General features: G+C 46.0%; 1 protein-coding gene across 1 annotated transcript; it reads right to left on the reverse strand.

The window, feature by feature from the left end:
* VCP (valosin containing protein) lies at positions 1-22,659 on the reverse strand. Its single transcript, XM_066180961.1, has 17 exons — positions 22,516-22,659; positions 17,500-17,611; positions 16,946-17,118; positions 15,040-15,182; positions 11,898-12,028; positions 10,087-10,218; positions 9,579-9,681; positions 7,713-7,846; positions 7,320-7,455; positions 6,213-6,325; positions 5,428-5,592; positions 5,198-5,320; positions 3,927-4,139; positions 2,355-2,663; positions 1,345-1,500; positions 864-1,018; positions 1-454 (listed from the first exon to the last, which is right to left on the reverse strand). Exons 1-17 carry the CDS (start codon positions 22,530-22,532, stop codon positions 349-351), a joined length of 2,421 nt encoding a protein of 806 aa, XP_066037058.1. The 5' UTR covers positions 22,533-22,659; the 3' UTR covers positions 1-348.
* Positions 22,660-22,810: the final 151 nt, after the last annotated feature.

A 22,810-nucleotide genomic window follows, 5' to 3' on the forward strand; every position in this document is an offset into this window, starting at 1 on the left:
TAGAGTTTTGTGGGATTTTATTAATTTTTTTATTATTTTTTGTAGGGTTTTGTTTTTCTTTAATACAGGCTAGCGTTGTACCCTTGCTAAAGCTGCTGATTCTGCCACATAAACTAGAACAGAAATTTCTCAGAAATTAAGTCAGTTCCCCTTCTTGTTAATTCACTGTCTGCCTCCCAACTGAACACCGCTCTGGATTTGTGTTTGCAGAAAACATTCCCTGTACAAAGCCTGACGTGCAGCTACACTGTTCTGACTGAGGAATGAAGAAGCCAAGAGTCCACTGAACATTGGATTTTTCCCTGTACAACGTGGCCTGATGTGGAGTTTGGTCCAGAGGACAGCAAGTTAACCGTAGAGATCATCGTCATTGTCTTCGCTGTACACGTTGCCCCCGCTGCCACCTCCTGTGCCTTGGCTGGGACCGGCTCCGCCCTGGTTGCCTGATGGGAACCTGAATGCAGAAGTGCGGGACAGGAGAGAAGAGGAGCTGTTCAAAAGCCTCCTGGCAGCTCAGCACCATGCTCGCCCTCTGCACCAACCCCCAGTGAAAACCAAGATGGGCAAGGAGGAATGGGATGAAGCCTTAAGGAAGTTCAAAGGGCTCATGGCTGCTGGATGTCACTTGAGTTAAAGAAAAAAAGGGACTTGAGCAGCACCAACAGAGCAGTTACAACTAACCTGCACCACAGCAGCACAGCCTACAACTGCCACACTGTGAAGTGGTGCTCTATACATGAGGTTGAATGGGAATGTGCAGTGCAAAGGAGGTTTGTTGCCCAGAACCCATCAGAAAGATGCCCCAGTGCTGTACTCAGGGGCTGGCTGAGCCACACTGCCCACCCCTCACAGGCCACAGGTACCTGAAGCTGCCAAAACCACGGCTCTGCTGTAGGGTCTGTGCAAACATCTCGTATTTCCTGATGTCGTTGTCACTGACAGAGCGGCGAGCAAAGCGCATGGCCTCCTCAAAGTGATCCCTGCGGATCTCGGGAACCGGATCGTCCTCCTCCACCTCCTGCAGCAGGACAGAGGGAACAGGTGAGCTTTGTGCCCAAGCTCCATGGGCCCAACAGCTGTTCACAGATTCCCCCCAGATCAGGAGGCTCCCAACACCCTCCAAGGTAGGGGCTGGAGAGGTGTGCATGAGTCAGGGCTGCAGAAGGCACCTCCTGAGCAATGCTGACCATGAGGCATCCCAGGAGGGTCCTCAACCTCCCACAAGATGAGAACAAAGTGCTCCAGCTCCACACTCTGCACAAGAGCCCACTCATCCCCTGATGAGGATGACAGAGGAACACATCACACCTCACACACGTGGGGAGAGCTCAGTGTCCCACTCACCATAGCAGAAGGGTTGGTCTGCCTCTCACGCTCTCGCCTGATCTCACTCTCGATGGATTCGCGGATGGCCAATTTGCAGGCACGCTGGCAAATTTCTGTAAGGTCAGCCCCTGAGAAGCCGTTGGTCATCTTGGCCAGGAAATCCAGATCAACATCCTAGAGTAAAATAAAAAAGGGAGAGGCCTTTCCTTTACACCTCACATCCTCAAGTGACAGAGAGGTGTCTTTAGATCCCAGGGTATCAAGATGCTGCCTAAACTAAACTATGGCCAATTTTGGAAAGATCAGCTGTTTAGATTCTCATTTTCAGGAAAAGTTAACCACACACAAAAGCAGGCTATGCTCCTCACACCCACCAAGAATACACTAAGTGGCTGTAAATGCCTCTGCACTTACAGATTTAGGATATGACTTGCTCAGGTCTCAGCACGTGGAGTCAAGCAAAACACCATCAGACTGGAAAGAGAGATGGGGCACAAGCAGACCAAGACAGTCGACCTCCTCCTTCTCCCCCTCAGCTGAGATGGTATTACTGCAACCTCCTCTGAAATTAATTTGGTACGCTTGGTATAAAAAAGCTTGGGCTCTCACTTCATGTCTGTTTTCCCTCGATTAACTCTCAGCTGCATTACTGCCTCTTCCCAGGCAAGGGACACAGCTCTTGCCTATGACAGGGTTCAGCAACAACTCACTGCAACAGCTCCAATTCATATTTCACACCTGTGTATTCTACATGTATTTTTTTCCAAGAGTGCAAGAATCTTTTCCACCTCACCAAAACAGGCTTTTCCTATCCTGCAATGTGAGCAGAATCCCATCAACTGACAAAGAGCTGCTGTGCCTGCAGACCAATTTCCAGCTTTGCTGACACCTAAGCTCAGAGCTACAGTTTCCTCTCCCATTCTACCATACGGATGAGCCTCCAGACCTCTGTGCTGTCCACAGCTGGTGAGGAACATGAACATCACACAGCAAACCCAAGCCAGAAATAGTCAGAGTGCAGATCCTACCTTTGCAACTGGTGATTTCCTCAGATTGGCCTTAAGGATTGCAACCCGGGACTTCTCGTCAGGCAGGGGGATGTAGATGAGCTGATCCAGGCGGCCGGGGCGCAGGATTGCTGGGTCAATGATGTCAGGCCTGTTGGTAGCACCGATGATGAAGACGTTTTTCTTGGTGGACATGCCATCCATCTCGGTCAGGATCTGGTTGATGACACGATCTGCAGCACCGCCGCCATCACCGATATTCCCACCTCGGGCCTTGGCGATGGAGTCCAGCTCATCAAAGAAGAGCACACACGGGGCTGCTTGGCGAGCCTGCAAAACCAGTGGGCACCATTATTCCACACTAATACTTCCCAACAAGGAGCATGCTGACTTCACACTAAGCCTTCCTTTTCATTTACACAGGAGTTCCAGAAGCTCTTCACAAGGAAGAGCTGCTCTTGAGTAGTCCTTTGCTACACAACCACTGAACCACAAGTTGGATTTCCTCTAAGTGGGAACACTGCCAATCAGGCAGAAAAGTAGTAACTCCAACACCTAGAGTGAAAAACAGATCCATTCTGCTGGACTAGAACTCTCCCTGCAAGACCTGAAGATGTCAACTGGTTATTCAGGCACTCAAGCAGGTGAGATATATCCAATGGAAGGAATAAATCCAATTGTCTTCAGCTACCTAACATGTAGTTGCAAAGGAACTGGATCTTCCTCCACAGTGTCCAGTGAAAGGAGGAAAGATCACAGGCACAAGGAGGTGCCTGCTGCAGCCCTCACTCATGCACACTCCTCCAGCCCCCACCCTGGAGGATGTTGGGAGCCTCCTGACCTGGAAACCTGCAAGCAGCTGAGAAAATCCCAGTGAGAAAAAAGAGAAAAAAAATTGCTCACAATGAGAACGCTCCAACACCAGCACATAGGCCCAGAGAGGTCAGGGATTCTCCACCCTTCACACATGTCCAGAACTCAATGCACTGAGCTGATGAAATTTCAAAGTCATCTACCTGCTCTGGACAAACAGCTGAACTATTCAGTCTCTGAGGTTCCCTCCCACCTAAATTTTTCTCCACATTCCTGCCAACCTCTTTCTAACAGCGCTGTCCCTGACTGCAAGAGCAAGGATTCATAGCATAATCCATGCAGACACCTTCTGAGACAGGAGATGACACTATGGGACAACTGAGCAGGAGTGAGCTCCTTTCTAATCTGGGTATATTGCAGGACAAGAACCCACAGGATATTCTGAAAAATCTGTAGATGAAGACAATTAATGAAGTGTCAATCTATGTTTCCAGTGACATGGAGCATACATGTGCCCTCCTAACCATACCCTCTGCCAAAGGCACTGGGGAATTTATCACCATCTACTGACAGATGTCATATGCATTCAGAGAAAAGAGTTTCAACAGCTATGTTGCTGAAGAGGATTAATTCCAACATGAGAAAGAGCTCAGTGCTCTCAGTGCAAGTGGGGAAAACACAGAAGACACAAATAAGAACCAGTAAGACAGATGCAGTGGAGACAAAATTCTGGGGGTACCTCAGCACAAAGATAGCACACAGAGTAGGAGAAATGCTTACCTTGTCAAAGATCTCGCGCACGTTGGCTTCAGACTCACCAAACCACATGGTGAGCAATTCTGGCCCCTTGATGGAAATGAAGTTTGCCTGGCATTCATTGGCAATGGCTTTGGCCAGCAGTGTCTTACCACAACCGGGTGGCCCATAGAACAGAACCCCTTTAGAGGGGGTCATGCCAAATTTGAGGAACTTGTCTGGGTGCTCCACGGGATACTGAAAGAGAACAAAACAAAAACCTCTCATGATGAGCCACAACAGGCTACCTTGGAATGGTTTGGGTAGGAAGGGACCTCCAAAAGATCATCCAATCCAACTCCTCTGCCATGGGAAGGGACACATTTCTCTGAGTCAGTTTTGGTTCCACAGAAGCACTACCTGGGATTTCTGGTGGATTAAACACAAGATCCTGTCAGGTGTCACAGCAGTTTTTAAGTGGACACCGGCTTGGAAAGGTACCTAAAACAACCTATTTACCTCTAGGAACTAAGTACAGTTCAGTACTTTCCCAAGTACCAGTTCAGTACATTCCAGCACACTTAACCTCAGCTTCACTCTGCCCTGCAGAAGCAAAAGGGAACAGCTCATTACCTAACCTATTTGCTCTGCTCTCCAGAGACAGTGAGGTGTCTGATGTGTGCCTTTATCCTCAGCAACGAGGTCATATATAAGACAGGAGATGATTTTAATATCAGAAAATTAGACTGAAAATTTAGATTCTTTTATTCACAGACAGGATGTTTCTACAGTACCAGCTGAAAGCAGGAATGTATCAAACCCAAACCATGCCAGTGCAGACACCGGGAGTAACATCTTGTCCTGTTCCTTCCCTCTGTAGAGGGCTTCACAATTACTTCTCACCTGTCCCTGTGCTAAGGCTGATGGGGAGCCCTTCAAAAGCTCTCTGTATGAGCACCTTCATCCAGTGCCTGGCAGATAAAGTTACCATGTAGGATGATTCTCAGCAGAAGAATCCCACTGCTGGTCTCCACTTAGGAGAGGCAGAACTTGGCTGTTTCTGCATGTTGCACAACACCCACATAAAATGTCACTGCAGACTCAGCTCCGGAAAACCTGATGCTGCTTCCCAGCACCTTCCTCCCCAAGTTCACCAAGATGGAACAGCATGGTATTTTTATCCATTACAAGTAGGTGCCATGAAGCCTCTGCATTCACTCTGTTTGCAGCCCAAACAGGAAACCGAAGATATTCTGGATTTTATTATTGTATTTTTTTAAGCTGGCTAAGCAAAAAAATCTGTTGTAAAGCCCTACCTGTACAAGCTCCTGGAGTTCTCTCTTTACATCTTCTAGGCCACCAATATCTTCCCAGGTAACTTGTGGCACCTCCACCACAGTCTCCCGAAGAGCAGAAGGGTTGCTCTGGCTCAGAGCCCACTGTTGTTAGAAGAAATGGTATTATATGACTTCTAACATGTTACATTCTTTTGCTTCAGAGAAGCGATTAATAGCATCCAGAAGAACATGGGGCACTCCTGCATTACCCTGAAGTCATCCATGGTCACAGCCAGAGAGTTCATCACTTCAGCATCGATGGTTTCATCTTCTAGGTCTATGAGATCCATCTTCTTTCTGATAGCCTGAAGAGCAGCTTCTGAGCAAAGAGCAGCCAAGTCAGCACCAACATGACCATGGGTCTCGTTTGCCACCTGAAAGCAGAGCACTTACCATGACTCACAGGGATACAAGCAAGGGCAACACATGCTCTGGTCCCTCGCTGGGAAGGGAGGAGAGCAACTCCAGGGTTTTGCTGCACATCCAAGGCAAGTGCTAATACTCAGGCAAAGACACTGTGCCTTCTACTGCCTACTAGAGATCCAATCTGCATCTGGAATTCAGAGGGTGTGCAGAAAGTTAACTCTGAGGACTGCAGTTCTTCATTCAGGACAGAGATGACAGGAACCATCCAGCTTACAGGTGGTGCAGTGACACCACAATGCTCACGCAGCTGCGTGTGAGCTTTTTCAGGGCTGCTGTACTTTTAAAGGCACACAGCAAACAAACCCAGGATGACAGTGGCAAGGCCACTTCCAGATTGGAATGATACACATTTGTTCCTGACACTTACCTGTGCCATTCCTAACTAGTGAGTGAGGACTTTTGGTCACTGGTAAACTGGTCAGAAGGAATTCCAGAGATGACACACTGGTGCAGTTCCATGCTGTCCTAATGGAGCCACTGCACTTCTACCATCAAGTGCTAACAATTCTCCTACTATGAAACTGAGCATTGGGAACCAGACAAACTCTCCTAATGGCACACTACTCACCTGTTCCAGATCCACATCATCAGCCAGTTTCATATTTTTTGTGTGGATCTGCAGGATCTCCAGGCGCCCAGTGGCATCCGGGATACCAATATCTACCTCTCTGTCAAAACGACCTGGGGAGTACAAGCACACATTGAGCTGTTGATTCTGCACACCACAGAAGCTGCAGTTGCTTCCTTCCTCTGACTCAACAAAGTGATGTTTTCCACAAAGTATCAGAAAATGACAGAGTTTTGGGTTTGCCTGCAGCATTATCAGCACAGTAGAAGAGACAGATCAGAAAAGGAGGAAAGGCATTAGGCATTTAGGGAAAGTGAGACTACTGGGAGACTAACAGTAAGACCTTGGGATTATACAGGACAGAGAATTGCGCATTTAGTAACTTTTTCTCGGCCGAGTTTTTGGGAAAATAGGCTTCACTGAACCAACATACCATGAGACATTTTTGTTTATTTCTACTTTTGTGTCCTCATCACAAGACTCGAAAAATATTGAGAGATTTAATTTTTTAGAAATTTCACAGCATTACCCAAGTGGTGAAATACATGAGGAAAACAGGGCATCACTGCTATATTCACTAAGATACGTGAACCTCTATTTTTCCTGCACCACAGCTGTGCTTTCAAATGGCTCACTACACATTTAAAAGGCCAGTTCCCCCTGCACACTTGACACGTTTGCTATTAGAGACTCTGCCAACTGGTCATACACCAGATACTGACGTTTTGAAAACCTGAGTCTCCGAAAGTACTGTACTGTTCATTAATAAAAGAAACCTAAATCAGGCCTTCTGCAATCTAATGCATGAACAACCCCTTAAGCATTTCCTCCTTAAGTGTGTCCTGAAATAGCTTCACCTAATAGAGGCTAGTACACTTTTCCCACTTCAAAGTATTATTTCCACACATTCTCACCTAACATGACACAGAAAATGACATCAAAGGCTGCAAGCCTGGAAAATAATTTCTAGCAAGGAGCTGGAAACACACCAATATTTTACATAACACACATTCAGCATGACTTTCTGCTCAATCCTTATGGGGCCCCTGAAGCATGGCCTGTCACAAAGTGTGTGACATACAGGAGAGAGAGGGCAGGGGCGGTTACCGAATCGCCGGAGCGCCGGGTCGATGCTGTTGGGTCTGTTGGTGGCTGCCATCACGATCACATGTGCCCTCTGTTTCAGCCCGTCCATGAGGGTCAGCAGCTGAGACACGATGCGACGCTCCACCTCCCCGTGTGTCTGTGGGGACAGAAAGCAGCGCTGAGACCAACAGCTCTACATGGAGCATGGCAGCCAGCACTGCATCGGAGCCGTCAGATACAACGGCCACAAGATGCTAACAAATGTCATGAACTGTATCTAACCATCCTCATGCCCAACTGAATTCAGATGTTAAGGAAATGCTGCTTTATCCTGTAGCAAAATGCAGAGACTCATGCCAGCTGCTACCAAAAAAAAAAGGACATACTAATTTACCTCCTATAGGCTCTCTTTACCTTCTCTCTCTTGGGAGCAATGGCATCCAGTTCATCAATGAAGATGATGGCAGGAGCATTCTTCTCTGCTTCTTCAAAGGCTTTCCTCAGGTTGCTCTCAGACTCACCAGCCAGCTTGCTCATGATCTCAGGACCTAAAAAACAGCAATGCTGTGCCACTCAGAAGAAAGGCAGCTAGCCCCAAAAACACGCAGCTGAATTTTTTTAGTACAACATCCACATGGGACAAGCCATATTTCAAGCCAAAGCAAATACTATCAATCAGATTCACTAAATCTGCAGCTGAAAGGCAAGACCAGCATGCAGAATTACTTTCTATCATTATTTTGGTGTTTCCAGTTTACTCTAAGAGAACACAGCACTAGTCAATGAACTACCTTTAGCTGCCTCTTTCCTTACCCTATTTCACACTTGGTGAGCTTCTCTGTAATGTGCCACCACACACAGTTAATGCCAGTCCTAGCTTGCAAGAGAAGCAATCAAACTGTAAGGTGATGAATTATCAGGATAGGGAAGGAGAAAGCTCTATGAAGCCATCTTTAGTTTACATTACACAGGTATACATTTACCTCTGTATAATCCTATAAATTAGTTTTAAAAAGTCAAAACAACGAACCAAAACAAACAAAAACATAAACCCCATCTCCTCTCAAACATTAAATATAAAATAAAAGTGTGTAAGCACACTGATCCCAAATGGATGGAGAGCATTCCCCTGACATCTACAACTGCTGAACACTAGTGCAGGTTTAGAGACTTACTCTGTTTTTACAGATTTTGCTATCATGCTGATGGCAGTGGTAATGAAGAGAAAATATGCTTCTAGAGGGTCCACGAAAAGTAAACCTGACCCTCAGGCATAGAAAGCTGCCAGCTGCAGAGACACGGGTGAGCAGATGCTCTGAGTATTTCGTTACAGGCAACTCACCAGATCTTACCAGCACTGTCTACAGCACTGCCTGCAGCTCCAGATTGGAGTCAGCAGGCAGTGGATGCATTGCTAACCCTAGCAACATTATTTTTATTATGCAATAGACGTAAAAACATCTAAAGAAACGGCTGGTGCATTAGCATTTGGTGACAGCTTCCACAAACTTGAGTAAGTACATGATGGGGTGACATATGGCTAAAATCAGCCCATTTACATCCACTATCTTGAGATAAAAGAAAGCGCCTAACCCTACTGCTGGTCACTGCTGTGCTGTGTTATACTGGCATTCACTATCAGTGTCACATGACTGAAATCAGAGAAGAAAAGCTGCTTTCCTTCAGTAAAAAATGTTCTCTTATTCCAGCACTGACTAAAATGGGACAGAAAAGCAGTGTGGAAAATTCAGAATCTGTTCCTTACTAGGTATCAACCAGTAGCCACCTCAACTGCTACAGATTAGAGTTAATAGGAGTTCTGTCACTTGTAGCTAAGTCCAAAGGACCTCATTATAGTTTTCAGGGAAGTCCCTTCCAAAGGTGCTGTGAAACAAAAGAGGTCTTTGTGTTTTACTTGAGAGGAAAGAGGAATCTAGAGCAGCCGCTTCTTTTCTGAATGGAACACGATGGGAGCAAAGCCAGAAGCCCTGCCAGTTCTGCCTTCACCAACACAAATGGACAGACAGATGCCAAATCCCTGTGTCTCAGCACAATCTTCCAAGCATTCTGCTACAACACAACTAAGCTTCAGGGAAGTGCCGCTAAAGATACTTCCACACAAAAGGCTTCCAAGTGTCCCCAGAGGCATGCTTGAAAGAGGTAAGGAAGGATGTCAGGAAGACAACGTGGTTCTAGAAGCCCTATTAACCCCATTCCTTACCATAAGATGGACAAGTGAGCACACAGCAGACCTGGGGCCAAAGCAGCCACAAAACTCACCGTTGATCAGGAAGAAGAAAGCCCCTGTTTCGTTCGCCACCGCTCGGGCAATCAGTGTTTTACCAGTGCCAGGAGGACCATAGAGCAGGATCCCACGTGGAGGCTGAGGACAAGGGCAAGACACTTAGGTTGCGAGTATCTGACTGCTTAAGCAGCTTCACACTGAATTTTAAGTGTTTGATAACGCCAGTCTGAAATTGTGATGCAAACTTATGCAACAGCTGCCATGTCAGCATGGCTATCAACACTCTTACTACTTCACACAACAAAAATCTTGCCAGTAACTGCCAGCACTGATTCAAAGCATCATTCTGCTTTACAAGCTGACAGTGTTTCAGTCCATGTCCAGAACATGTAAGCAAATACCTTCCAAACACTAGCATTAAAAAAAACCCCAAAACCCACACCACAAATTATTTACTCCCCTCCCCAATACCTCCTAAATCTCTGTCATGGAGAGACATCTCCCAGGGTAAGCCCATTTATCCACCTGCACATGGGGACATACCTTCACCCCAATGGCCTTGAAGAGAGCAGGGTGTCGCAGGGGAAGTTCCACCATCTCTTTGATCTGAGCCAGCTGCTTCCGGCAGCCACCAATGTCATCATAGCCCACTTCATTCAGTGACTCCTCTTCATCCTACCCAGGAGGAAATACATTAAACATCTGAGTGAAAACAATAGTTCAACGACCCCTCCCAGTCTTCAGAAGCCAGGAATATGGCTTTTTAGACATATTCCTTGTCTTGAGATTCTCCCTTTCAAGTCTTCCTGATTCTACCTTTCAAGTCTTCCTGATGTCTTCTATAATTGTTTCTTAGCTGTCTTCCCAGACATATAAAGAGAACTGCCAGCACGTACTCAGACTTCACTGAAGCCCACTCTCTGGAATGACAGCCTCTGCTGCCAGGTTCCCTACAAACTCTAGCACAAAACAAGCTCTGTAACTCTTTGATGGGGCTAATGAAGTAACAAGAGACAATGTCAGTATAAAATATACTTACTCCTTAGAGTAAATGCTGTCTAACTATTTGGCATATTCCATCTGCCAGTTACCCAGGTGCAGTGTTACTTTTTGAGACTGACTTCAATTAGCACAGAATGTTAAGGTCCAGACATATGAATAAGATCAGTTGTAACCAACTCTTCCTTCACAGTATCCATTCATTCACCTGTCCAAACCTTAACTGGCCTCAGTTATTTAGGCCACACTAAAATAATAACATAGCCTGGAATCTCAGAGGGGCTCAGTTCAAGTCCCACCTACCTCAAGCAGGTCACTCATGGGCTGGACCTAACAAGCACTTAAGGTCTCAGTTTTGGAGATTCCTGCCCTGTCTGGGTTCTGCTCCAGGATCGGGGGAAACATTTTTCCAAGTATCTACCAGGAATTTCCCTTGATCCAGCTTACACTAGTACATCCAGTCATGTCCCTGGGCACAAGTCTCAGAAGAGCCTTATCATCTATCTCTTCCCGTCAGGCAGTTACCAGTAGGCCTGTTCCTTTGCCTTCCCTTCCCCAGGCTGCATCATCCCATGATCCCAGTTCCTCTTTCATTACTGACCTACAGCTCCTCATAATTTTGGTGGCCTAGGCTGAACTTACTCCTGTCTATCTCTGCTGTGGCCTGAAGAGGCCAAGTGGGATTCATGGATTGCCCAGGTGCAGTCTCACAAGGGTCACAGAGGTGTGTTTCAGAAGGCAGCTAACAACAAACCAGTACTCACACTATATGCAGGCAGAAAAAGGTACATACTGTATTAAGTATGCATCCACCTTAGCTCATTTCCCTCAGAGCTCCCACTCTGTACAGTAAGGTCGCCAAAACCTGTCAGACAAGACCCCAGGCAGCCACAAGGTTGCAACACTCAAGGCTAGACACTCAATGCCATGTGGGGATTTTTTTTTTTTTTTAATGTAAACCATTTGGGAATTTCAAATTTCTCTTGGAAAAAGTGCCCACTACTCTTCACATGGCATGAAATTTAGCACCATTGTAAGCTCTCTCTGCGATGGATCAAGGGAACATTGGAATTAAAAGATGCATCCAAGCACAATGGAAGCAGATGCAAAACAGCTGCTGCCAAAGCATGGCATCTCATCAGCAAACCTATCCCCTGGTGCTTTCAGCATATAAGGAAAACAGTGGAAGTACCTTTCTCTGGCTACCTTCAGCAGCAGCTCATCTCCTGAAACCAGAGTTGCTGACCATGACATTCAGTAGACAAAATGTCAAAACAGGAACTGCAAACACTGCTGCCCTCAAGCACTTTGGACAGAGGAGATCCAGCAGAACTACATGGCAGGGCTCTGCTCACCTCCCGTTTGATGGGCTCTCCCTCACAATGGATCACTGTGTCCGGAGCCACTATGCAGTACGGGCTTGGATCTGTCTCCACCACTTTGAATTCCACTGCACGCATCCCTCCACGCACCAAGAAGATGTCACCTGTAAAACCCCACACATTAGTGGCCTGTTGCAACACACATCTGCAAAATGTCAACCCCTGTAAGACTAGCAGCCCCAGAGTTTAAGGAAGTGGGTCACACAGGCAGACACTGTGGCATTTATAACACTGCTTTGTGTGTTAAACTCAAGAGCTGCATCCACTGCAACAGCTTGAGCACTGTTTCAGTTCTCAAATTTCATCCAGCAAAAACCAGCAAACAAAAGAATACCCTGCCCAAATACAAAACACAAAGGCAAGAAATCACTTTTTTTTTTCCCCATTCAGTTTCAATTTAACATTTCTAGAACAGGCAAAAAGCCCTAACTTAATAAAAATTAATTTTGAATTTATAGTTACTACTAGTTATAATTATTTGTCTCCAGAAGCAGAATAATATATAACACTGCACTGTGACTCCTGGCTGCACTTTGACTTGTGTCTATACTGTACTTTCATCTATAGTATAGCAGAAGTGTTACGAACACAACCCCAGAAGTGCATTTGGTTTTCTACTCACCCTCCCAGTTATTCATTAAATTATTCTGAAGAAATGAATTTAGTCAGAGTGCTAGCTGGGATAGAGTTTTTCTCTCTAGTGCTGTGATTTGAATTCAGTATGAGAATAATGTTGACAAGACACTGTTTCAGTTGTTGCTCAGCAGTGCCTACCCTAACTCAAGCACTACTCAGTTTCCCATGCTCTGCCAGTGAGCAGGCACGTAAGAAACCAGGAAGGAGTACGGCTAGGAGAGCTGACCCAAACTGGCCATGGGATACTCCATGCCATAGAACACCAAGCCCAGTGCATAAATTGTGGGGATTTCACCAGGAGACATCACACACTGATGAGGGATAGGCTGGGCATCATTCAGCAGGTGGTGAGCAATTTCTCCTCTCAGGTGTCATGCAACACCTGTCTTTCTGGATTTCATCCCCGTCTTTTCCATTACTACTATTATTATCATTATATTTTACTTTGTTTCAATTACTAAAATATTCTGAACTCACAAGTGTTTTCTTTTTCCTGATCTGCTCCCCATTCCACAGCTGGGTGGGGGATGAGTAGCTGTCTGATATTTAGTCACATGCTGATCCAAGGACAACAGTCCTTTTTGGCAGCCAGCATGGGGACACAAAGGGTTGGCATAACAACAGATCTGAGCAGAGTATGTTAAGCCAAATTTGTTATAAGCATCCAGTATATAATAGTAGCTGGTGACAGTGTTTATTCATGCTTGTTCTCAAGGTGTGTTTTTAACACCTCACTGGGTGTAGGTGTCCCCTGTGGTGAGGTTTATTGTCCTTGCTGCCTGGGCTAAGGTTATCTTTGTGTTGTTCTTTGCAGTAGTGGCTTATGATGCAATAGAATCACTCACTCGTCCTGAGACAAATCTAAGGAGTGAACTGAGCACTGCCATCTGCTCTGTACTTCAGGAGCCATCCACTGGGAACTACTGGTACCACCTTTCCTCCATCTCAGTCCCGATGTGTTCCAGTGCCAGGATGATTCCAGTAAGACTTGAGCATTTACAAGATTTTTAATATCCTTTAATATCCTTTCAATACACCTGAAGCCAGCCTGGTTCTTATCACAGAATTTCCTGAGCTGGAAGAGATCCATGAGGATCACTGAGTCCAACTCCTGGTCCCATCCCGCACAAGGAGAGCCCCAAAGACGACACCACATGCCTGAGGGTATTATCCAAACGCTTCTGGAATTCTGGCAAGCTTGGTGCCATGAAACAGCACATTGCTGAATGTGACTCAGGTCTTGTTTAAAGTTTATATATTTAAGAACATCACCCAGAGGGGAAAGTGTACAAGCCAGTGACTACCTGAAACATTTTGGAATTTCATTCCTGAACAAATATAGAATTCTGAAAAACTAGTAAATATGTGGAAAAAGGTGTGCTGTCATGCAGTCAGTTCCAGAGAGACACAGATCACTGCAATGTGCAGGGACCTGGCCCAGCACATTGGAAGCCTGTTCCATATTACTCTGTACTCTAAGAGGAAAAACAGGTCTTTGGATCTGATGACAGAACATCAGGCACTGAGGCTACTCAAATCCCAGGCACAGGCATAGTTTTGAGAGGATATACTGTATTCCCTATTTTGCACCAGCCACTGGAAAACCAAATGATGCAACGGACTGCTCAGGACTACAGGGAGAGCAAAAGCTGGTGGGACCAGCAAACTTTGGGACACGCATTTAGCAAAAGCCACCTGGTGACTGCTCCTCCCCAACCAACATTTTACATACTGTAGAAGGAGACAAAGTTCCTGTAGTGCACATAAAAAATATGCTGGGATAAACAGTTGGGTCACTGCTGCCTCAGGCAAAAGCAAACCTACACATGGTTCTGCTTTTCCTCAAGGACCTTGGTGCCCTTTGTGGGTGATGTGGGAGGATGGAAAAGTCCAGTGCACGGGTCAAGGTAATTTGATTTTAGGCAAGAGTAGGAAATTAACGAAATCGCATGATGTTATTTGTTACATAATGCTCATATGATCATTTCTATCATTTCACATCATCACGTTCAGAACCCGTCAGCAGCCGACTCCACCGCTCCAGATGTGGGGATCTGATCCTGAGTCCCCTTCAATTACCACATTAATAAAGGATGGTCTCTGATGAAACTGCATAAGCACAACATACACCTAACCAACTGATTAATATGCAGGCAACTTAGCAATTATATCACATGGTAGTAACTTAGTTTAATGAGACTTTCTCCCAAGTTCCACCTGAGCCTTTCTGGTGTCCTCCCATCTCACAAAGCTAAAAAAATTGCAGGAGAACTCCCAAATTACTCTGCCAGCCAGCAGCAGCAATCACTCCTTCTGAAGATTATGGAAAATTTAAATCACTATGAGCAAAATCTCTCCCTACAGATGCTGGTCTAATGCTCTACAGAGATCTGTGCAAGCTTCTAGAAATTCCCTGTATTTAGTCTCAGGACTAGCTTACACTTGCGGCCGTGAGGACTTCAATGACAGGCATTATTACCTTTCCTGATAGGTCTGTAAGCTTCCAAGAAGTAGGGCTTGAGATAGACCTCAAAGAGATTCCCTGTAATCCCTTCTACTGTGTCATCAATTGGCAGCACATGGATACGTTTGCCATATTTCACATCTGGACAAGGCTGGATGCTGCAAAAGAAAAAAACTCCAGTTAGCCACATAGTCCTGGACTTGCACCTCAGTGTTACACCAGGACAAGAAAAGACATGCCTCCTTTCCCAGGAAAGAACATCCAAAGACCATCAAAAGCCCTGGTGAGACTTCCTACCCACAAAGGAATATTTCAATGCTGACAAGGCAAAAATCATACCTACCAAGAGCTAGACTTCAGAGCACACACTTGCCTTCACTCCTTGCAGCCCTGTCCAAGACCACTGGATAGTCTAATAGTTTCCTCCTACCCTTCTGCAGAACCCCTCACCACATTCACACATTTCTAATGTAGCCTGAAGACCTGCAAGAATCACAAGGTAGCTTTTATTTCACCAAGCTACTGCAGAACCAGCTGGAAGGAAAAGTGAGCTGGGGAAAACCTTCTTCCCTCCTCTCTCTCACTACGGTGCCCAGAGTCCCTATTGTTGACAAACCAGACTCTAAGCAAAGGCTCTCACAGTACCAGCCAGGGGTAAACACCTTTGCAGCCATGTGTCTGTCAGTCCCACTTTGTAAGGGCTGGTGATTAGGTTAAAGGCTGAAAGCCCTTTTCCCTTTTTAAATACATGCTACAATATTATTTTTCAGTGTAGCACAACAGCCCACGGCAGCAACAGCTCAAAGTATCCATCTGTGGCAGAAACTGGCTTCACCAGCTAAGAACAGCCATGGAACTGCAGCTGAGCACTCAGCTTTTCATGTGACTTTTGTTAGAGACTCCTAACAGACTCTTTAGCCACATGCATTACAGAAAGGACATAGCAAAAGGGTAAAAGAAAAGAGAGACTGCCCCAGAAAAAAAATGTCTGACAGACTACAATCAGGAAGTGATCAGCACATGAATCTGGATTTTGGCAGAAACCAGGACACAGCAACACTATAAACAGTAAAAGATCGGCAAGAAAAGCTTTGAGGGCAAGTGTGTGAAAAATCCCTGACCTCTCAATGAGTCAAGACAATTGGTAACACATTTGGGAAGCTGAGAACCACTGCAGACATAGTGCTAACAGAGAAGATGAGAGCATGGGCTGTCACGCTGGAACAGATTCCAACAGGAATCTCACATCAGGTTAAAGTAAGAATTCACCCAAAGACACAAAGCACTATTCTGAACCAGTTACAGAGGTGTTTAAAACTTGCATTTTTAGTGCTAGAGGGATGGCTGGAACAGCCTCATTTCTCTCATCTACTAAGTTTGTATGAAACATGTTTTGCATTTAAGAATTATTACAGATATCGCTTCAGAAAGTCTGGTGTCAGAACCAGGCTCTCATTTTCACAGAGACAATGCTCAAGAGGAGGAGAAGTTGTTAGCCTTCCCTTACGTAAACCATTTTTATGTTCAGGAAATGCTCATGTGCAACTGTTCTACCCACTCCTATCACAGAACGGACCTGTCTGCTGTAAGCAGAGATCCAGATTTCCAAGTTTTATGATTACTTTTAAGGTCCCTTCTAATTCAAATCATTTTATGATTCTACTTCCTGCAAGTGTTGCACAACAAAATCCCTGCAACATTTTTTAAGCATTCCTAATTTTAAATTTAATTTTATTTTTACAACAAAAATTTACAACAAACATCCTTGGGGGATTTCCAACCTTGCTATTATGTTGTTCCACTTTTTTCTGGCACTCATTTCGAATAGGCTTTAACTTGTTTTTGCAATAGGGCAGCTCAGATACTAGGAGATAATGTGCAATGCTGCAAATGTCTTCCACAGGTAACACTGTGTCCTCACCTGATCACATCACCCAGGCGCACTCTCAGGTTGTTGCGAACAACCCTATTCATGCGAATCTTCTCATCTGAGCATGTATCATCTGACAGAACAATGCAGACTGCTTCTCTTCTCTTCTTTCCTTTGAGCAGGACAGTGTCTCCTCTGAACAGCTGCAGTTCATCCATCTTTGCCTGTAAACAACAAAGCGTTACAAAAAGTTTTTGAAAAAAAACAGGAATTCAAGCATTTGAAACAGTTATTTGACTTTGGATATTACATCCTGGAAGTGATACAATAAATCCAGAGGACAGAGACTCTTACTAGAGTGGTATAGAGCTAATCCTCAAACCAGAGGAAGGGCACAAACTCAAGTGAATCCTACAAACTGAGGCTCAAAAAACATTTTATCAAGGAGGAGTGTCAGGAAACAAGACGACCCTCCATCAGTGGTAACAGCTGTAACTTCTGATGCAAACACTTGTACTCATGTTGCAAAGTTACCTTTCAAGTTAACAGACAGCAACAACATGCAAATTACTAGATTAAATGCCTTGCCTCTACACTTGACGCACCTGGGACAGTGACACAACACTGTTGTCTTCATTGATGGCTTCGTCAACAATTAACCGATTGGGCCTGTTCTTCTGCTTCAGAATAGCAGTCGATAAGTCATCGGCTTTAGAGCTGGGAGAGAAAAGACAGCTTATGAGCCTGAGTGATACTGACCCTCTCCAGCCACCCCGTTTTGAGCTCCACTTTCTACAAGTTTCTTCGTTGTCTCGTCTTTCATAAGCTACTTGTTTGTAGCACAATCGAGAACATTACTTCCCAGGGACCAGTTGCGGGAGTTCAAGGGAGGATGTTTTTTGTCAATAAATGTAACTATGAGCTTCCAGTGGATACAGCTATGAAGCTATCTATGAAAAGAAGTGGTCAGTGAGATGTTGCTGACTGTAAGATGTTTTGCCTCAATGAATTAGTCAGACTCATCTGAAATCACATGTAACTGCTGCCAACAAAACAAAAGTTCAAGTCTATTTGGTGTCAAATCCCAGATAAATAGGGGCATTAAAGGACAATGCCGCAGCAACCCTGACAGGAAGAGTTGTAAGAGTTTAGTCTCTTTAGGCCTGTTTTTTAAACCGAGCAAGCCGCAGAAATATTTGAATGCTCATAGAAAATGATTTTGTGTTGGGGTTTTTTTAGCTCTTTTCCATAATACCTTCACAAAAGTCACTGCAGCTCTGGCCTACAACACCACAAGAAATAACTCATTTGCTCTGACAAAATGGAGCAAATAAAACACCAAGGAAATGGAAGAAAGGCAGATTAACTGTCCCCCTTCAAAATCTAATACAGCAAATTCACTCTACGTCAGAATATGAGATTACTGAGCTCTTCCTTATTCTTGAGGAGCCCTTGGAAGCTGTATGTTAGCCACACACAACAGGGGTGGAGTGCTGTGGCTTCCCGCGGTAGGCTGACTGCTTTCTCCAAGTATGTGACTGTGCCAATGTCCAAGGTCAGAAGAGAAAACCTTGCATAGTCTGACTTGATTCTGACAGAAAATAAAGAAAAAATAAAGTCTTCCCTGGACCTAAGCAAGTAGCAAGCACTGGCAAAGAATAGGGAGCTTTGTGGACAATGGCAGCAGTAGTAACTTCGGCTCCATCTTACCCTTTTAGAGGCAGAATGACGAGAAGAAACCAAACCTGGAGTAGAAATGGCAGCACTTGGCATGTCCACTGCATTTTCAAGAGTCCATCAGAGAGGAGTGACATACCTATGGTGTGATGTTACCCAGGTCCCTCCCCACCTCCAGACAGAGGCTTTTCCAAGACAGGCTATGCAGTGTTGGCTCCCTTCTCTGACACGTAAAAGGGGAAACAATACCAAGCAAGCCCTTGAGAGCAGCCAGCTTGCTTTCAAAAGGTTTTCAAGCTTCCCTTAAATGCTGGTAGCACAGGAAACATGTTCCAAACAACAGACAACATTATTTTAAGTGAACAAAAAAAGCTGTAAAACACGTTCTTTCCTGGACTGCCAGCACCATTGAAAGTTACCTTTCTTCCTCTCTTTATTAAAAAGAGTGCAAGAGGTAAGACATTGCAGATCTATTGTCTGAGTAAAAAAACAACACACTAAAAAGCTGCTGGATACATTCTGGAAAGGGCTCATGAATTCCACAATCAATCTAAAAATGTGGTCTTGTGGTAAGTCTTAAAAAGTCACGATTTCCAGGAAAACTGATAGAGCAATAAGAAAACTGAACAAACACATTATCAGGGCAGATTACGGTTAAACAGTGCATAAACACAAAACCAACAACCTGCTTGTAAGGACTCTGCCTCCTCATTAGCTCCTGGCCACTAGAAACTAACCCAGAAAACAGATTTCAAGATTTCAGCTAAGGGACACCAGGGAGACACAATACTCAGTTGGGTTATTCAGAGTGTGACTTGGAATTCCTCCCTCTGGACACAAGATGCGAATGCCAAGGCCTTTTTGATAAAAAAACACTGCCAGACTTTGGCTACCTGGACTGTAGCTGAAACTAAGTTTCTGCCTCTTGGGATGGAGGGACTGCTATTACAGCCTAAAAACCAGCCTGGAACACCAGATCAAAAACAAATGGTGAAGGAACTGAGTAACAAGTGGAAGCTTTTCAAGCAATACTGTACACAAAACAAAAGCTGCAAAAAACTAGAGAGAAAGTTTGGGTAGCTCCCGACATAGAGCAGTACATGAAAACACAGCAAGAATCCACTTGGTTCTGGTAAATAAGAGAAAAAAGTTTTAGTATGGAAGAACTGAACCTACAGTTCTCAAAGAACTGAGGGCTGGATCAATATCAGATACACTTAGAGTGATTGAAAAGGATTGGAGGCATTAAAAATGGAATAAAAGCATCCAAGGAGCATCCAGGGAGCTAAATGTGCAGGGTCAGCTTCAGTGCTCTGACCCGACAGTTCTGCAGAGGAAAAACAAAGGTGCAACAAAATTACATGTCAGCTACGGAGGGAAATGATGTTATTTCTCCTGCAGACAAGGGTAAGGTTCAGACAGGCAGGCACTACCCATCTTTCAGCGGCAATTTACAATATTGTTCTCATCACCATTTGCCCTCATTGCATCTCTCCAAGGGTTCCTCATGCTGCAGCTGAAACAACAGGGCAAAATAGATCTGTGCCCCTCAACCACGCACAGACAAACCCCAGCATCTGTGGGAAGAAGAGCACGAACAGAAAATACCAAGCAGCAAAGCCTAAACGCGTGGGTTCGGATTCTCTCCTGCAAACTTTCTCACTCCTGCTGAGAAACTTCAGGAAAGGATGGGGACAGAAAACTAACCCAGGTAATTCTAAAAGCTCCTTGATTAGCTACTGGTCAGAGACAGCCTGGTGGAAACCCTCCAAATCATCTTCCTGATCCATTCTGTTTTTCAGCTCCCTCACACCCCTTTCCTTCCCTGACTTAACAAAGAGACAAACTGAACAGAAAATGTAGCTTTAGAGCTATTTTGGAATTAAAAGGACATTCAAGGTCTGTATTAAGCTGCCCCTAGACAGAAGTCAGAAGTGAGGACACAATCACCAGCACAGCAAAGGGCCAAGCTTGCATATAAAGTGCAAGACATCTGTAAAACTGAAGCAAGTATGTTCTAGCCCCGAAGGCCAATAGTACAACAGGTTCCCTCAGCCACCTTTTCTCTCTCAGAAAAGCATTTCAACAGCCTCATTTCACATATGGGAGAAGGAGGGGGACTTTCTATAACTTACAGAATCACAGAATATCCTGAGCTCGAAGGGACCCATCAGGAATATCAAGTTCAGCTCCTGGTCCCGCATAGGACAGTTCCAAGAATCACACCATGTGCCTGAGATCACTGTCTAAATGCTTCCTGAACTCTGCCAGGCTTTGTGCTGTGACCACTTCCCTGGGGGGCCTGTTCCAGTGACCGACCACCTTCGGGATGAACCTTTTCCTGATATCCAACCTAAACCTACCCTGACACAGCTTCATGGACTTAATTACACCACTTGGTGGTTTCCCTCTGTGTCAGAGCTCTCCTGTTCAGCAACTAATAACGCTCAGAGGCATCACAGGGAAGGGTATGAAGAGCCAGAGTCGAAAGTCATTACTAATTAGTGATCCCTCTGAAAATGATAATCAACCTCCAAAGCCCCACTTAAGTAAAGAAACAAGTTGTTCCTTCAAGTCGGTGCTAAAAATAAGCAAAAAGTCACTTCCCAGAATGATCCCAGCTGCAGTAATGAAAGTGAAATCAGCCGTGTCTTCTGCACACTGCCGTGGCTCTTTACCACCCCCCTTGTGAAATCACTTCACAGATAAAACCAGTGAACAATTACTTACCAACCTGGGCATCTGATTAACAGACTGAACTGCTTTTCCCAGGTAGGTATTAAAAGAAAAAAAAAGTCCTAAAACGTTTTTACCCCCAAGTGAAGTGTCTGAGGTGTGTGGTGACTTATGTAGACACTGGCTGAAACAAGACAACTATGGGGGAAATTTAGACCCATTGTGGAGAAGACAAGTTTTCCACACTGTTTCAGACAGGCTGGGAGCGGAAAACAGGAATTCCTTCAGAAACCACACTTCCTCAGCTTTTGGAATGCTACTTGCCATGCTGAGGCTTGGTTCAGCAAGATGGCTGCCAGCAGCTGTGACAAAAAATGGCAACTAAAAAGTAACCGTGTTCCAGCTGCAACTAACTTTTGCTGGTTCCTGTGTGGGTGAGAAGAACTTAACTGAAGTAGAAATCCCTTTTTAAAAACACTGTTAACCTCCCCCAGCTGCACAACCGGGGTCTGGGAATGTCACTTCCACTGCAAAGATGGAATGTCTGGCACACCTCACTGGAACTGAACCGGCAGGGCCAAGCCGGTTTGGATTCCAGGAGTTGCAAAAGAAAAGGAAAACATACTCAAAGAACACCAAAAGGTACCAAAAGGGACCAAAAGTGCTCCTGGCGAAGTCAGAAAGTCACTTCGAGTATTCTTGCAATGGGAAAATTTATCTTTGGATTCTATTTTACTCCGCTCAAAATGCACGTGGGCTGCGAGCAGAGGCTGTTTCTCATTCCTGAGGAGCACGGAAGATGATCTGTAGAGCCTGTAACTGAGTAGAGCCAAGAAGAGTGAGGCAAGACACCCGAGACGGAAACACGGCCAACCGCCACGGCCGTGCCCGGCACAACATGTCTGCCTCGGCCAGCGCCGAGTCACTCGCCAGCCCCGGGCCGCAGGGCCGCTGCGAGCAGGAGGAGCCCGGGACGGGTCTAGAAAACAAAGCACTCCGTCGTTCAGGTCCCGGCGAGCGGGTGGCCCTAGGCCCGGCCGTGGCACGGCGGGAGGCCCGGCCCGGCCTCGCCCCCCGCCATGACTCGACACTTCCCGGTGAGGCCCGGCCGTGACGGGGCGGACGGCGGGAAGCGGATCATCCCCGTTCCGGCGCCGCCTTCGCCCGCCTGAAGCCCGCCGGCCGCCCCCGGTGAAGCGGGCGGGCCGGACCGGGCCCAGGCCGCGGCGGGGCCTAGGCCGCGGGGAGGCGGTGAGGCCCGCACTTACTCGGATCCCGAGGCCATGGCGCTGCGGGGAGGGCGCGAGGGGCGGCGGACGGCGGCTCCTCAGGGCGGGCGGGGGATCCGGAGGGTCGTGGGGGTCGCGGGCGGCGGGCGGAGGGTTCGAGGCGTCCGCGCTGGCTGAGCCTCAGCGCCGACTCATCGGCGAGAGAAGCCCCGCCCACGCCGCCTCGCCTGCCTAGCAACAGCGTGCGCCGGCCAATCGGAAATTCCGGCCCGCGACCGCCTCGGCCAATGGAAGTGGAAAAAAAAAGGCACCGAGGACTCCGCCTAAGCCCCGC

The sequence above is a fragment of the Chamaea fasciata genome, unplaced genomic scaffold (genome assembly GCF_029207755.1).
Source record: "Chamaea fasciata isolate MVZ Bird 193981 ecotype frontalis unplaced genomic scaffold, bChaFas1.0.hap1 SCAF_4, whole genome shotgun sequence".
NCBI classification, from domain to species: domain Eukaryota; kingdom Metazoa; phylum Chordata; class Aves; order Passeriformes; family Sylviidae; genus Chamaea; species Chamaea fasciata.

Excerpts from the sequence above, each read along its gene's own strand:
- VCP (XM_066180961.1), bottom strand. Across the intron at positions 6,326-7,319 it reads CCCGGCGCTCCGGCGATTCG|GTCGTTTTGACAGAGAGGTA; the intron begins GTAACCGCCCCT and ends TGTACTCCCCAG. Across the intron at positions 4,140-5,197 it reads AACTCCAGGAGCTTGTACAG|TATCCCGTGGAGCACCCAGA; the intron begins GTAGGGCTTTAC and ends GTTCTCTTTCAG.